The sequence below is a fragment of the Metopolophium dirhodum genome, chromosome 3 (genome assembly GCF_019925205.1).
Source record: "Metopolophium dirhodum isolate CAU chromosome 3, ASM1992520v1, whole genome shotgun sequence".
Taxonomy (NCBI): Eukaryota; Metazoa; Arthropoda; class Insecta; order Hemiptera; family Aphididae; genus Metopolophium; species Metopolophium dirhodum.
This window is the reverse complement of record NC_083562.1, coordinates 40,153,466-40,169,964: the sequence shown is the minus strand read 5'-3', so window position 1 is coordinate 40,169,964 and position 16,499 is coordinate 40,153,466. Positions and strand designations below refer to the sequence as shown.

At 31.4% G+C, this 16,499-nt stretch overlaps 2 protein-coding genes, 1 long non-coding RNA gene and 1 pseudogene across 3 annotated transcripts; 1 reads left to right on the top strand and 3 right to left on the bottom strand.

Moving 5' to 3' along the window:
- Positions 1 to 3,338: 3,338 nt before the first annotated feature.
- LOC132940752 (N6-adenosine-methyltransferase non-catalytic subunit) lies at positions 3,339 to 6,244 on the bottom strand. Its single transcript, XM_061008483.1, has 7 exons — positions 6,088 to 6,244; positions 5,947 to 6,033; positions 5,575 to 5,871; positions 5,244 to 5,417; positions 4,479 to 4,688; positions 4,229 to 4,401; positions 3,339 to 4,143 (listed from the first exon to the last, which is right to left on the bottom strand). The coding sequence occupies exons 2-7, from the start codon at positions 6,010 to 6,012 to the stop codon at positions 3,900 to 3,902; spliced, it is 1,164 nt and encodes a 387-aa protein (XP_060864466.1). The 5' UTR covers positions 6,013 to 6,033; positions 6,088 to 6,244; the 3' UTR covers positions 3,339 to 3,899.
- Positions 6,245 to 6,850: 606 nt separating this feature from the next.
- On the top strand, positions 6,851 to 8,434 carry LOC132940751 (serine/threonine-protein phosphatase 5-like; annotated as a pseudogene).
- Positions 8,422 to 13,019, bottom strand: LOC132940753 (ELL-associated factor 2). The gene is given in 7 exon segments (XM_061008484.1): positions 8,422 to 8,655; positions 8,720 to 8,840; positions 8,843 to 8,902; positions 11,593 to 11,731; positions 11,857 to 12,075; positions 12,145 to 12,379; positions 12,826 to 13,019. Coding segments are annotated over 7 exon segments (960 nt in total). The 5' UTR covers positions 12,935 to 13,019; the 3' UTR covers positions 8,422 to 8,578.
- A 1,103-nt stretch (positions 13,020 to 14,122) lies between these two features.
- LOC132941310 (uncharacterized) lies at positions 14,123 to 16,492 on the bottom strand. The gene is made up of 3 exons (XR_009664148.1): positions 16,341 to 16,492; positions 16,095 to 16,274; positions 14,123 to 15,320 (listed from the first exon to the last, which is right to left on the bottom strand). It is a non-coding gene; the product is annotated as an uncharacterized LOC132941310 (long non-coding RNA).
- Between the last annotated feature and the right edge of the window lie 7 nt (positions 16,493 to 16,499).

Sequence of the window (16,499 nt, the reverse complement as noted above, 5' to 3'; positions counted from 1 at the left end):
TATTTGTTTGTTTGTCCTGTATAGACTCAAAAACTACTAGACCATTTTCAATAAAAGTTATATTAAGTTTGTAGTATTTATTTTCTTTTTATATTGTTGTAGGTCACTACTGTACTAGGTGATTGTTTTATTATGAACCTCTCATTATTTCAAAAAGTATAAATGTTTTAGAAAAAAATCTAATTGATAAAAAACAAAATTTTTAAATATATATATAATTTTTATCCTCGAAGTTGTTCAATTTTTTGAACGACGATATATAGTTTTAATTTCATATTCCAAAGCAGCAGAATAATTTTCCAAATATTTTGATACATAAAAATTAAATTTAAGAGAAGTAGTTATAAGGGTTATAAATAGTTATAGGGGTTATAAATTATAAGTAGGTATTAAAAGTAAGTATTATAGATGAGCGGACAATTGGACCATCATTTTGTGGGGTAACCGTGTACCACTCTACTTGATGAAGAATTCGACGCAGTAACGTACCTATTTTGCCTATACATTACGCCGTGCAATAAGTATCCCACATAAATAAATCATAATAAATGCAATTTTTTTTTTAAAAACGAGGAAATCGGTTTGCCCCAGTATGGCTATATATCATGACGTGCTTCGAGTGTATCTCGTAATTGATAATAAAAAAAAAACGAGTGATCACAGGCCTCGACATTTAACCATGACCGGAATGATCGACATTTCGTTTTTTGCGACCTAAGCCCGTGACTGGTAATGGCTTAATATTTAATAATATTGTAATTTGTGTAGTAGCTACAGACTATAATTGTGTATAGCCGTATAGGTTAGGTTAGGGTATCTACGTGCGTGCGTGTGGTTATCGTTGACGTGTGTAGTGGTAATAAAATATTATATAGATGTTTAAATTTAATGATATAATGTACAGCAGCTAATGTTTGTGCGTGAATCAAAAATTAAAAAATATCGATTAGAACAAGTTATTTTAATTGTAAGGTCTTCCTGTTACACATTGTATATTAATACTAAATAAATATAAATGAAATATTTTATCATTTTATTTAAGTATATAACTATATAAGTACCAAAAGTTGATGGAATTATAATAAATTAAACGAAGATTTTGAATCTAAATCGGGTACATCAGTGTTTTTTATAAATTTATTTATCGTTCTCGGAATATTCTACACATCTCTACTATAGCACTATTATCTTAAGGTAATTTCGGATTTCCTTACACCCACTCGGGCATGTATCCAAGTTAAAAATACAATAAAATGAATGTTCAATTGTTCTTGTTTGTACGTTACAGTTGCGTGGTAATCGGCGTTTAACTGACGCAATTGTGCCAGCCCTATAAATCTGTGGCTGTGGCCTTGTGGGTGGATACACCCGTTGCCTTGATACATAAGAAAAAACTTAGTTCTGATATTCAGACACGACTACCACTGTATCCACAAAAACCACAAAGAAAAACTATGAAAACAAGAAACGTCAATAACCGAAACTCGTTAACGCAATCGATCGAGTGAGTGGAAACCTGCGTTTATGTATTAACTATAAGTGGGCATAAAAAAAATGTGCCCACCTCCAACATTAACTGGCATTCAGTTGTTAGAATATTATCATGGTATACCGCTATTACTTGTTTTTGTTTCATTTTAATTAGTAATTAATATTGATTTGTTTTTTGAACTGTTTACGGTCATTTTTAGTTTTTTTTCTATGAATGTCAATAAAATTTTACTTGTTGGGTAAAAAATCACGAAAATACAAGCCTCTTAATATATTGTTACAATGAACTTTGAAAAATATTAAAAATACATAGTCGCAATTATTTTTATAAGTAATTAAAATTCAAATTTTGACAAAATACGTTAAAATGTTTCTTTTTAAATCTAAGATTTGAAAATGTAATACAAGATTTCTCATAAATTTGTCTACCTTTATCAAAAAAAAAAAATGTCTACAAGAAAGTCAATTTTAAGTTTTATTTGATTTGAAGTTCGTATTTTTACAACATAGGATATTTACCCGATTTCTCATGTAGCGATTTTATTATTTTGTTGTAATTCATATTTATTTTATTAATTCCTATACTTGATTGGAGTAAAATATTTTGACTTGTTTTAAGTTGTTTACGGACAATTTCAAATTTCAATTTTTTTATTTATAAATATCAATAAAATTTTATTTGTTGGGCCAAAAAGCATGACGATGTAATACAAGGCTCCTGGTATATTGTTACAATAGCAGTTAAAAAATATTAAAAACACATAGGCACAAAGCTTTTTAAGTGACACCAACATGCCCATCTTTTTTAAAATTATTTATTGTTATATTTATTTAAGTTTCTTACTTTTTGGAATGACAACATACAATTTTGATTTCATATTCCAAAGCAGAATATTTGTCGAAGTATTTTGATACATAACAAAATTGAATTGTAGTTTACGAGTTATAAATAATTAACGTTTTGATGAATGAAGTGGAGTGTAGGTACCTACGCAGTCACGAGTGAGTTACCCCACTAAAGGTCCACTAGGTCTCTGCTCATCTATTCTTTAAATATTTATAAGATTATAATTCATAAACTACTCGTCCTAAATTCAATTTGTTGAAATACTCAGAAAATATCTGTTTCGAAGATGAAATTAAAACTGTATGTTGTAATTCAAAAAGTAAATATGTTAAAAATCATAAGTAACAATAAAAAGTATTTTTTAACAAAATGAATAATTTTTGAATTATTTAGAATTCCAGATCAACATATCGATCGTATTTTTACTCTTTTAGATTCTGAGCAAAGCAATAAATGTATTCATTTTTACAATTGAGATTTTGTTTTTAAATTAATTTTTTAATTTTTTGTATCAGTGTACATGATAAGTAGTTGAAATAATGCTTCGATTTCAATTTCAGTTTCCAGCAGGAAATAGAAACTAGTCGAAACATTTGGGGAGCTAAATTTTAAAATTCCCAGTAATTTTCAAAAGCGTTGGGTAAAACAAAGAACATAATTAAGGGAAAACAGGGAAATCAAATTTATCAAAAACTGGTCTTACATAGAAATTGTCGATTTTCCCCAATTTTTTTTCAAAGACTACTGAGAATTTATTTCTCTTGTCCAATCATTTCCAATTGTTCACCAAAAACCACCCTCAAAGTTGAAACCAAAGCATATTGTTTAAAAAAGAATTTAACCAAAAAATAAAACCATTTCATTCATTTTAAAACTTTTTGTTCAATATTTATTAGTGTAAACTATACATGCCCATACTGGCTCAAGTACAGTACATATTATCAAATGCTCCGCAATAAACCCAGGGGGGGGGGGGGGCAGAGTAAAAAATCTCTGATAATACAGACAATACTTTTTTTTATTACAAGTAATTAAATAATATTCATATTAACTAAAATATATTAAAGCTAATGGACCCAGCTATTATAGCTAAAGCTATAATAATATAATATTCAATAAAAATAATAATAAATAACTAAAATAGTGGGAGGGGATGGTTCCTGCCGACACCCCCTGTGGGCGCCCATGCATAACAATATAAAAACTACTAAATAGTAAATACAATTACCTAACACTTAAATTAAATATTATGATTTACAACTAAGAAGAAAAATACATTTAGTAGTAAATATAACATATTACATATTTGCACTGTTGTGAAGTACTGCTACACTTAAAAGTTCAAGTGGCATTTGGAATTTACATTTGGGTATGATTAAGTACCTACAATGACCAAGGAGAAAGAGGAATAGAAAATGATATTCTAACATAACTTAAAAATATTTTATTTACAAATTGTTATAAAATTAATCAAGTTTACACAAATTGTAGATATGACACAAATACATTAATAAAACCATCGAAATAACAGTATTTGACATTAAAAATTAATTATTATTTATTACATTCTTCCTCTACCTCTATTCATACAAGGGTTACCTTTTCTTATTCCTATAGGTATTTTACATTTAGCTGGAGGAGACTTTGGTCTAAGGACCTCAATACGATCAGTACAACCTGTTGTTAATTGACCATTATTGAAATAACCATTGTACATTTCTGTGTTGAAATTAGAATTAGTCAATTCAGGTCCTAAAGTCAGCCATCCTGGGCGTATAGTACTGTCACGGCCAAACAAATGTAATCTAAGGGCAAAACAACAGTAACAATATATTAATACCTCAATAACTTTTGAATTAAAAATTTGAATATATTTATTGGATGAAATACCTTCTTTTTCCGAGGCAAAAATGTTCAATAATATGAAATATTTCAACAGGCTTTTCAATTGAACCGTGTTCATTCTCTTCACTAATAATCAAATCAATGTCAACATTAGCGTGAATATAGTCACCATCTGTAGATCGACGAACTGTTCCTTTGATGCCCATCAAGCAATGCTCCTATAATTTATAAAATTAGTTTAAATAAACCATAGTAATAGTTAAAAATTATTATTGTTGTTTTAATAATAGTCAACCTTAGTGCGTTGAAAAACAGCATTAGGTTCTAGATTTTTTGAATGTCCAGGATTTTTAGAATTTGTTCGAATCCAGCAAATATCTTCACAGCGTCTAAAACCCCATCGTCGTAAACAATCACGGCCTTTATCCAAACCATCAGATGAACCACACCAGAGAAAAATAAAACTACGATTAGCAGCTAATTCGCCTAATTCTAGGTCCATTATCTATTCAAATTAAAATAACATAAATAATTATTAAGTTAAGGTAATAATATGCAGTGAAATAAGAATATATACATAATAATGAAGCTTTACACTAGACAATATAAATTAAAATATTTTTAATTACATGTAAGATATAATTATATAATGGGGGAAAAAAATGCATATATATATTTTTATTTTATTTTAAGGCATGAAGTTTTGAAAGAAAGTGCAGCTCGGGGACTCCTTTCAACAAATTAACTTTATACATCAATGATATCAACCTTGATCTTAACCAAATGTTAAAACAGTTCATGAAATAACATCTATGTAAATTTATTTTGAGGCTATCGTTGTTGGTCTATACAGAGTATAAGATTGCTATTATAGTAGTTAATGAGTAAAGATAAAATAGTTTGAAAAGATTGAATTACGAGTATATTTGATTTTTAAAAGATATTCCACTTCTACTTAGTTGAATCTTATATTATCATGGGCATATTATTTGTTCATAAATAAGAATTATAGTTCCAGGTGGTTATGATTTAAAGTGTTGTATTTATTAGGAAGACTAACCTGTTTCCAATTCCATAATTTTGTATTGGTTACACCTAAGGTTCGTTGATACTCTTCAAGTGGAGGCTCGACAAGTATGACATCAAATTTTAGGTTTAATGATTTCAAATTATACGTGCTAAGGTCACATTTCAGAAACATTGGAGGAGTAGCAGTTTGTTGTATAAGTTCATCCTATTAAAAATTCAAAGTATGTAGATAAAACAGATATTTATGAAATAATTGTTTGATTAGAAAATAATATGGCGTAGATACAGCAATTTTAAAACCTATAAGTATTAATTCCTAACATAAATAAACAATTTAATAAGTTTATATTATATATTAATACCTTTAAGCGAATTAACTCCCTTAGCTTAGGATACTCTTCAAATCTGTCAGTAAGGCCAACATCTCTAATAAAATTTTGTGGACGTTGACCAGTATCAACAAAATGTTGACAATAATCATTGTGTGGATTAGATGACTGTGTACCTTTGAGAAATGTTGATGAATCATTGTATGTATGTTCTGGACTCTTTGGTTGGGCATTAAATTTATTTACTACTTTACGAACGGAACTCATTGGTGTGGCCTCTCTATGAGTATTCAAAGCTCGTCGTAACTGTTGAACATCGGAAAATCCCAACTGCAAATAACAGTTTAAAAAAAATACATTACGTAGGTATATATTATTTTTAATTAAATTCTTCGTTTAGTTTACCGTTTTGGCCAATAACTTTTTCCTTATTTTAGATTGTTCTTTTAACATTTTCAATGTTTCACTCATGATTGACAATTCTGTTTCGAACTGAAGGCAAAATAAATGAAAGAATTATCGTTAGCAATAAAGAATATAACTTACAGGAAAATCGTAGAAATTAAAACAAGAATTATTAAAGTTTTAAAAAACTTCAATTAATATGAAATAAATTATAATACATTCGCACTCTCCACTCTCGTAGTCTCATCGCTCGAAAGTCGAAAATCGAGAAAACAGAAAAAGTCGAAAAAGATAAAAGTGTTAAGTGATAACATACAATCTATTATCTAATATTATATATTTTATATATTTATAATTATTTATTTTATTTGTATTTATCACGTGAGTTTACCGCGTATAGTTACCCCCCCCCGGCAACCTTCCCAACCTATGATTTTCCGTTTATCGTGAAGTTGCTTAGATAATTGCCAACCTAATTCCAAATTGAGATTTTCAAAAAATTATTTAAAATTGTATCCCAAAGTTATTTGCAAAAAAAAATGTAAATGTTTGCATCGGCCCATCAAGTTGTTTTCGTTAAACAAATTATTCATATTGTTCTCTGCGAGATAAAAATGTTTTCGTTATTAATAAATTATCCATTATAAAGTTAATATTTTGAATAAGTATATATCACGTGATTATCACGAACACACTGTAGTAGTCTGTAATTTTTTTTTATTAAATAAATAAAACAAAATACAATTTTTATTCTCGCTTAAAGATTACCAATTTTTCGCATTTAAGTACCCGAGTAGTAAATAATAATTGTATAAAAAAAAAATTTTTTTTTTCAACCCGAATTTGTGTGTTATTGAATTATTAATTTTGTTCCTTTTAGTTTTGTTTTATATAATTTACCGAAATGAACGGCGAATGCAAGTTGGATTATCGCGAAAGCGGACATCACCCATGCCGAGCGGATGAAAGAAGAAGCGAATGTCCCATTTTCCTCCCGCCAAACGTTATGCAGACGCCATCGACTACTATTCCAAAGCAATTGCGATGTGCGAAAGTTCGTCGACGAAACCTCACAATTTCGCCGCGTACTATGCAAACCGCAGCTTCGCTCATTCCAAAACCGAAGCATACGGTTACGCCTTGGCCGACGCGACCAAAGCCATACAGCTCGATCCCAAGTACTTGAAGGGATACTATCGCCGTGCCACGGCGTACATGTCGCTCGGTAAGTTTAAGGAAGCGCTTAAGGACTACGAGGTGGGTCGTGAAGGCGTTGCCCAACGACAAGGACGCCAAAGGCAAGTACACCGAATGCAACAAACTGGTCAAGCGGCTGGCCTTTGAAAAAGCTATATCCGTAGAAGGATACAAAAAGCGTTTCCGAACAAATAGACATTGAATCGATGAACATCGAAAATGATTATAGTGGACCATGCTTGAAATGATGGTAAAGTCACACTCGAGTTCATGAAAGAACTCATTAAAACTTACCGTGAACAGGGTAAGTTGCATAAAAAACACGCTTACAAGATACTGTTGGATGTTAAAAAGTATTTAGAAAAAACAACCAACTCTTGTTCACATAAATATTAAGTCTGATGAGAAATTTACTGTATGTGGCGATATTCATGGCCAGTACTACGATCTGTTGAACATATTTGAATTGAACGGTTTACCTTCAGAATACAAATCCTTATTTGTTTAATGGTGATTTTGTCGACCGAGGATCGTTTTCGGTTGAATGTATTTTTACGTTGTTTGGATTTAAACTTCTCTTTCCTGATAAATTCTTTATGTCTCGTGGTAACCATGAAAGTGTTACTATGAATAGAATGTATGGATTTGAAGGTGAGGTAAAGTCTAAATATTCAGTTGAAATGGCTCAACCTTTTCACAGAGGTTTACAACTGGCTTCCACTTGCCCACTGCATCAACAGACGTGTTTTAGTTATGCATGGCGGTTTGTTTTCCCAAAGATAATGTTACACTAAAGGATATTGAAAATATTTACCGAAATAGGCAACCACCAGAAGAAGGGTTAATGTGTGACATGTTATGGTCAGATCCTCAAGATGCTCCAGGACGTTCTCCGAGTAAACGTGGTGTTGGAGTACAATTTGGACCTGATGTTACCAAAACATTTGTTGAACTTAACAACTTAGATTATATTATCCGTAGCCCACGAGGTCAAAGCTAAACGGCTATGAAGAAGCACATGATTCCAAGTGTATTACTGTGTTTTCTGCTCCAAATTATTGTGACACCGATGGGTAACAAAGGAGCATTTATCACACTCGAGGGACAATGCCCTTAAGCCAAAGTTTACAACATATACTGCTGTACCTCATCCACCTGTGAAACCTTTAATGTATGCAAACTCTTTAGTAAACTTATTCTGTTAGCCGAATGAAAACTTTTTTTGTAATTTATATACAAGTTATTCTTGTTGATTTGTTTGCCTTACTCAAAATAAAGTACATTTTTGTAATTATTTTTATTTTTAATCAAAAGAGATTTAAGTAGGTTTAAAAAATACATAATCATAAGAATTTTTTTTTATTGTTGACCAGCACGACTGAACGGCTTCGATATGGGGTATTTGGTATTTTATTAAATCGCCGCAAAATGGCAGTCAGTCTGAATCCGTTTCGGAAAGTTGAAGATCTTCATCTAAAATACGTCCTGGATCTACTAGACGACCTTTAAAGCCTAAAGTAAAAGATGTATGTATAAATAAGAAATTTTAAATAAAACTTTAAATAAATTTTATTACCATTAGTGTTTGGAGAATTAAAAATTGGTGAAGGGTGTTTTTCAACAGTTTTTTGAGAAACAGGTGGAGGAGGTGTTGTTGAATCATCACTGTCACTATCTGATGAACTACTCGATCCGAAAATCGACTAGATGATTCGCTAAGTTCTAAACTTCTAGCTGCAGGGACCAAATCGTCATAGGACTGTAAAATTAAAAATAATTAATTAGTAACAAAATGTCTAATATTATATGATACAAAAAAATAATATTATAAAATATTTTTCATCAATACTTAAATTTTTGTTTATGTATTTTATTCATAAAAAATAATTCTTAATTAAATATTTTTAAAACTTGTTAGAATACGTATAAGTAATTTGAAAATTTTTATTAGTTTTTTATTTTTTTATCTCAAGTACCTAAAAAGTAAACAACTACAAATTCCTTAAAAAATAACTTTGTACAATTTATAGGAATTGTAAAAAATATGTTTTATAGAGAGAAATATATATATAAAAGAAATATAAATTATATGTAGTTTTTCCTATTTGTTGTGGATAAAACAGTAATAAAGATAAAAAAATATATTTTTATGGTATGCCTTTTGGAAAAACTGTTATTTTTTTCATTTTGTGAAAAAATTTAATGTAACAATTTTTTATAAGTCCTAATTGAAAAAAAAATGTTTAGCTAAATAAAAATAATAATTAATATTTACATTGCAAATAATACAGTAATATACCAGGTGTTGCTAATTAAAAAATGAGATAACAGGTTGAAAAGGTTCCAAAGCATCGTGTGGTATTGTAATTATTTTACATTTTTTTAATTGGGAACCATAGCATAATATTCCAGACTTATATCAAAGATAAAATTTAAATGTAAAATAAACAAATTTCTGGTTAAATTAATAATTCTTTGACAGAATGTTATAAATTGTTGACTAAAATGAATAGGAAGGTTACCATGTGGCATCACATTATTGAGTGGTATTAAGGGTTTAGTAAGAGATGGGAGGAAGTGGAAGAAGTCAAACATACACGATAAGTAGTCGAAATAATTTTTCGATTTTCAACTTCAGTATCTTTTCCGATGGGAAAGTGAATCTAGTTTTTGGGATGCCAAAATTTAAAGTTCCCAGTAGTTTTCAAAAGCGCCGCAAAAAACCCATATTGTTACAATAGTGTTTTGAAAATATTAAAAATCCACTTACATTTTTTTATTATAAGCATTTAAATTTCATATCTTGACAAAATACATAAAAAAATTTATGTTAAATATAACTCTCATTTTGGGTCGGTACAAGAAAATTTGAGACATAAGTGGCAGATCCACTTACTTGACTTTTTATGACCTGAAGCACTGCTTTAAAAAATAGAAGGCATATGCCGGGTTGCACAAAACATTTAATGAATCAATAGTGAGGTAATGGTCCCTTAAACAAGGTTTAGTGGCCCACAATTTCCATTAAATTGTTTATGCAACCTAGCAATAGGTAAGCAGTATCTACAAATAATAGATATGTGTATAAAAAAGTGAATCATTCTAAATTAAATATAGAAATCTTATTTTTAAATAGCCACAACTTACATGATATAAATTGTCGAAAAAGTATTATAAACTAAACGTATACAAAAATATATAAACTGAGCAATTACAATGTTATATTGATTTTTAAAATTGTAAATTATTTGCATATCTTAAAATACTCAACTTTCTATAAGATTAAAATATAACAAAAAGCCTGAGAGATGCCCAGGTAATAATCTTCCCTTTAAATTTTATAAGAGGTTAATTCACTTCAATTTTTAAAATAACAGAGCTAAACGCGATTTGCTGAGCGTAAAATTTGCTATGTTACGCACTTGTAAGATGAAAACAATAAATGTCTGTGTAGCGTCGTCTTGACGTGCTTTTGGTAGAGATAACTTTAATATTTAGCACTTAGCAAAATAAAGTATCAACACAGTCGAAAACCAACACTAGTTTAGTAATAAAAAATTCACTAACATACTTAAGCCAAAATATATTCTAATACTTGAGCAACAATATATTCCAATAGTTAAATGTCGAAAAGATTCTCTAATTTCAAACTGCAGATTTGATTCACCTACCGTGGCTATTTAAAATTAGTAAATCTTTGTGATAAAAAATATAACATTGCAATTGATAGTAATTTTACATTCTATTGAAATAAAATAATTCACTAACGGAAGCCAGTAATGTGTATCTAATTTATAAATATTTAAAATTATATTCAGACCTTTTTATTCACAAAATAAACTAATATTATGAATACTAAAAAGTGTATAGCAGTTAATCAAGTATTATTTGAATAACATAGATTAGGAGAATGCCAGGACGCTATTTGTTTTCTCTCTTTGATGCTTGTGTCACTAGACAAATTTTTATTCTGTAGGACAAATCTTTGTTGAATGTTAGTTTTAATATTAGAGTGAATTGGCCTATTGTAACATGTTAAGTTCAGAACATTATCTGGGTTTGTATGTCGGCCTTTTTAACAATATTAAAATTTTTCTGTGATATGTGAGCATTTTGCAATTGCAATATGTTACATTCTAATAACTTCATAACAATTGAAATATCATAAAAAATATAATGTACCTAACTTTAAATTTGATAATAGATTAATTCACTCTGATATCAAAGTCAACAACAGAATATTGGTTCTAGTTAACGTACATAATCTATATTATTATGCTTGGGTCAGATATAAAACAAATAGTGATTTGACATAATTTTAATGATAACTTTTAAGATTTAAAAATAAAATGGTCTAAAAAATTGTGAAAATATTATACTACCTACATTTTATTTAGATTATTTATAGTATTATTGTATCAACTAGGTTAATTTTAAATAAAAACTTACTTCTGTTTTAATCTCTGTCTTAATGTCCGTTTTGATATCAGATAACGAAAAACTGGGATGTGCTTGGGAATCGAACCCAGTCATTGAGCAATCATCATCATTTAGTAATGGAAGACTGGAAGACTTTGGAGATTCCGACCTTTAATAAAGAAAATTCAACTTTATAATATAAGAACAATCACATTTTTTTTTTATCAGTCATAACTAAATAATATAGATATATTATTCAAGTAATATTATTATACTCATATGAATCATAATTACATGAAAAATTGCGGCGATTTATTCATATGTTGAGCATTATTTGGTGGTGACAAATTTGCCACTTTGGGTGACTGGGAAGCTTTTTTGGGAGATTTTTTAACTTGTTTTTTTTGTTGTATCTTGCCTTTCAATCGTTTATCTACAGTAGCCGTCCTATTTTTTTCAGACAATACTGGATTAATCTGTACTACAGGTTTTTGTGGTTTCTCAACCGCATTTCTGAAAATTGTTTATATATATTAGATATCAATATTTATTTAACTTTAATAAATTATAGCCAATATTTACCTCGTTGATTTGAGTTGTACATTAGTGGTGAGTTTTTCTAATGTTATTTCTCCAGTTGTATGGTCTATAATGAGAACACATTCTTTTGTGTAATCCTTGTGAGACCCTTTATACACTGTGTGTGCTGCACCAGCACCATCAAAGTTGGGTAATGAAACTGTGACTTCACGATTTGCCGAACTTATATCAACACTAGCTGGTTTGTTTATATCTACACTTGCAGGTTTAAAATCATCTGAAAATTATTTATTTGAGTGTTGTGAGATGGGTTCATACATTTACAAAATAAATTTTAATTAAAAAATCTCCAGACGTAATAATATAGAAATTTGTTTTTGATGAGTGTTTTTATCTATGAATCATTATAAAAGTGATTTTCAAAATGTTGAACATTGTAGTACACGTAACAATGGATATTCATTATAATCTGATCCATACGCATTGGCATTGTGCATTCAGTAGACATAATAATTTCCATGCCTAATTTTTCCTGTCGCAAAGCTTTTATTTGCCTCAGTCGCAGATGTGATATTTTAAATATCCTACAAGGGCATTCGAGTCTGGGATTAAATAAATTCAACCGGAATCACAATTAATCCCAAATAACGTTGGTAGGAAATAGTTACCTATCAGTCAGTATTGTTGAAGGTATCAATTTAATATTTTTCAACATAAACTTACATCGTAACGTATGGAATCCAGGACCTTTTCCCGAAAACGTTGAGCCGAGTTTAAGTTCGGCTGGCTCGCTTCCGAATGATTCCAGTGAATCGAATAATTCATCGTCCATTAGATACGTGTCGTTTACAAACGAAAGAGTTGAAATGAACAAATCACTAGATCAGTTCAGTGAACGATTCTACAATCTCCATTCACCGAATATGTCACTATGGTCGTTTTACGGAATCGCCTAAACGTTTCGCGACACCACGGAACGGACACGGTGCTATTGATAACACCAGTGCGGTCGTATCGATACGTCCGTTATCCGGGGGAACGTTGCGGTACGCACGGAACGGAGCGTATCAGTAACATATTTTGACGTAGAAATTCCATGTATCAAATTAATACGCGACAGCCTGCAGCTGGTGGTTAGATAACTGTTATCAGTCACGGGAACGGCCTCGGAAATTACGTTTGTTTGCCTCAGTGACGGAGTGAACTTTGTATATTCCTATAAAGCAACCACATTAAATAAGTATCCACACACGGTCACTGGCGGAAATCCATTAAAATTTCTGGGGGGGGAGCTTCGATCCTATATAAAAGTAAAAAAGGAAGGTGCTTGACGGACTTTTGCCCTTAAGTTAAATTGATATAGGGCTTAGATGATTTGAAAATGTTAGTAATTCCTATATAATATCTTAGTAATTACTAACAATATAAATAACAATACTAACTAATTATAATCAATATAAATATTTTGTAAATATGATCCAAGTACGAAAAATACAACGTAATTAATGTAACGTATAGTTAATATATTTTTTAAACCCTTTTTTATGGATTATTATCAGTATAACATTTTGATAACTCTGAAACTACCTACTCATTAGATTTTTGATTTGTAGGTACATAAACATTTTCAGGAAAATCATCCACTAAATAAAATTCAAAAAATAAAATGGTGATTCCCATTTGAAAAATAGAAGTTTATTGTATCTCCACAGCCCACAGGACATTCCTTAAGATTTAAGTAGTACAAAAATTATCGGATATTTGAATATAATATGCTCTTTAGATTTTAAGTATACTTAAATTATAAAAATCTGAATATTTTAATAAATGTACTATTTAAGGGGAAAATGGTGGTTAACACTTAGGTGGTGATTGGTGGCTGCTAAGGGGGGGGGGGGGGCTTAAATATTTCTTTACAAAATAAGAAATGAGGGCTTTGAAAAATGTTCAATAATTTCGGGGGGGCTGTCAATATTATTATTTTTTTTTTTTTTTTGGGGGGGGGGGAGGGTAGACCTACCTTATAACATACCTTATATTGTCATAAACTTATAACATTTTAACAAAGCTGAGGTTTTAAATATGTTTATTATTATTTATTTATTATATGAACACTATAATTATGTTTTTGAACTAATAAAAGTTAGCTAAGACAGCCATATATTTGCGCTTGAGGAATCGGCGGCGACCGGAAGCGTAAGACTCGGCTGACGGGGTTACCGTTGGACGAAAACCCGAGAGTATCGGCGGACCGCACCGCGCCGGCGATCCTGATACTCTACGCGGTTTTCGTCCTGGAATCCTGACATTGCCGCGTCTGTGTCCTCCTTCACGCCGTGCCGATAAGTTGAAAACCGGAGTGAATCGGTGGACTCTCCGTGGTTTTCGTCCTGGCACGCCCACTCAGCTGAGGAGTCGCGCACCGCCGGACCCTGAAACCTTGGAACGGTTTCCGCGGGTCCGCCGGCGATGCTGACGTCCGTGTTCCTAGCACAATTAATATATCGCTCCGTGGCTCGCCCGTCGCCGTTACGACTTACGAGTCGCGCGACTTCGTGCACGCGCCGCCCTATGCGGTCGGGCGCGGTTTGCCGGATCCGCCAGCCGATGGTCTCTAGTGTTGACAAAAGGCGCGAGCTTGCAACGCCGTCGTCCGCCATCTCGTCGTTCCGCGGAGTTGACCTGCAAAGAACGTATAGGGTGACTTACCACCGGGGCGGGGGTGGGGCGGGATTCTGCTGGCCGTTATTCCCATCGGCGGCCGCAGCAGCAGAACAGTCGTCCGGCCTGTTTGATACTTATCCAAGCCGTGGATACGCCGTCCGGCCTGTTTGATACTTATCCACGCCGTGGATACGCCGTTGGCGCCACGTACGTCCACGGCGTTTAGGATGTGCGTCTGTCTCCTGCTTGACCACCGGAACAATATAATAGACATCGTGCAGTCTATCGCAGGGGCGTAATTAGGGGGGGGTTTAAGGGGATGGATTCCCCCCCAAAACTATTTTTTTACCGTTGACATTTTGATCAAAGTATTGATAATGACCATTCATGTCCATGCTAAAAACGTATATCCCCCCCCCGACAAACCAAATTCCTAATTACGCCACTGTCCAGACATCGCGTATCCCCGCTCTTCCCCGACATCGAAATAGTCCGTCAGGATCTGGTCGTCGTATACTCGATTCATGATGGCGAAAACTGTGTGTACGTGTTTACTACTCGAAAATGCAAAATTTATAATTAAATTAATAATTTCTTAACTAATTAAATTAATTCCTGATTTTATTAATAACTGTTTAAGTACTAGTGTTGGACGAGTATTATTTTTTAATTTCGAGTCGAGTTTCAATTATTTCGAATCGAGTCGAGTTTAAAATTTGAGTACTCGACAAATGCCAAGTATTCGAAAAAAGGGTCGAGTACTGAGAATTGGTCGAGTATTTTAAATTGTACTGCAATAGATTTTTCAAAAATTTTATATTTTCTTTCATATAAATTTTCCCCGAGTTCTGACGATTACTAATGTGAACAAAATTTAAACTATCAAGTATCACCTTCCTGGTATTCTCATCGGAAATATTTGTGTTCTTTCAGTTATTTATATTTTTAACATTTATCTATATAACTATATGTATAAAATTGTAAGGGGTTTTCTACGACCGCGCAAACCGAGAAAACTATTGAACCGATTTGGCTGAATTTTTTGCTGAAGGTTTAAGTACCAAATTTGAATAAAAATTATACATATCATCGTCCTAAGGCAAAATAAACAACAAACCACGGACGAAGCTGTGACAGGTCGGCTAGTTTTTCAATAAAATACTATTTATATAATTTTTAATTTTTAGTTTTAAAAATAGTGATACGAGTATATCTACTCGATTAAAGACGAGTTCTCGTAATTATAAATATAAAAAAAATTGTTGTCAAATCGGAAATTTTTTTTTCCCTTTTTTCTAAAAGTAAATAGTTTAAAAAAGTTTCCCTACTTTTAATTTTGCTAAGTCGAGCACTGTTCCCAAGCCTGGAGCAGGACACAACATCAGAAGCAGCAATTTCCATGACAATTTACTGGTTGCTTAATGATCATCATCATAACTCATAAGTAGGGACCGGATTTATGTGCACAAAAAGTCCTCAAAATATGCTTCTAAAAATGCTGTAATATGCTACAAAATATGCACTTAATATTTAATCGAAAATATTTCATTTAAAATTATGTAAAAAAGAAGTACCTATACTACTCTATGGCTGACCTCGTGACCAACTGTGTCATGAGTAAATTATTTAAATTAAAATTTTTTTTTTTGTAGTCATGGTTGACCTATTCTGTGGTGAAAATTAAATATATATTATGTAAATCTTTATTATCAATGGTGACATGTCATAATAAT

Excerpts from the sequence above, each read along its gene's own strand:
- LOC132940752 (XM_061008483.1), bottom strand. The coding sequence starts at position 6,012 with ATGAGTGAAACATTGAAAATGTTAAAAGAACAATCTAAAATAAGGAAA. Across the intron at positions 5,872-5,946 it reads AAAAGTTATTGGCCAAAACG|TTGGGATTTTCCGATGTTCA; the intron begins GTAAACTAAACG and ends TGTTATTTGCAG. Across the intron at positions 4,689-5,243 it reads AATTATGGAATTGGAAACAG|ATAATGGACCTAGAATTAGG; the intron begins GTTAGTCTTCCT and ends TAATTTGAATAG.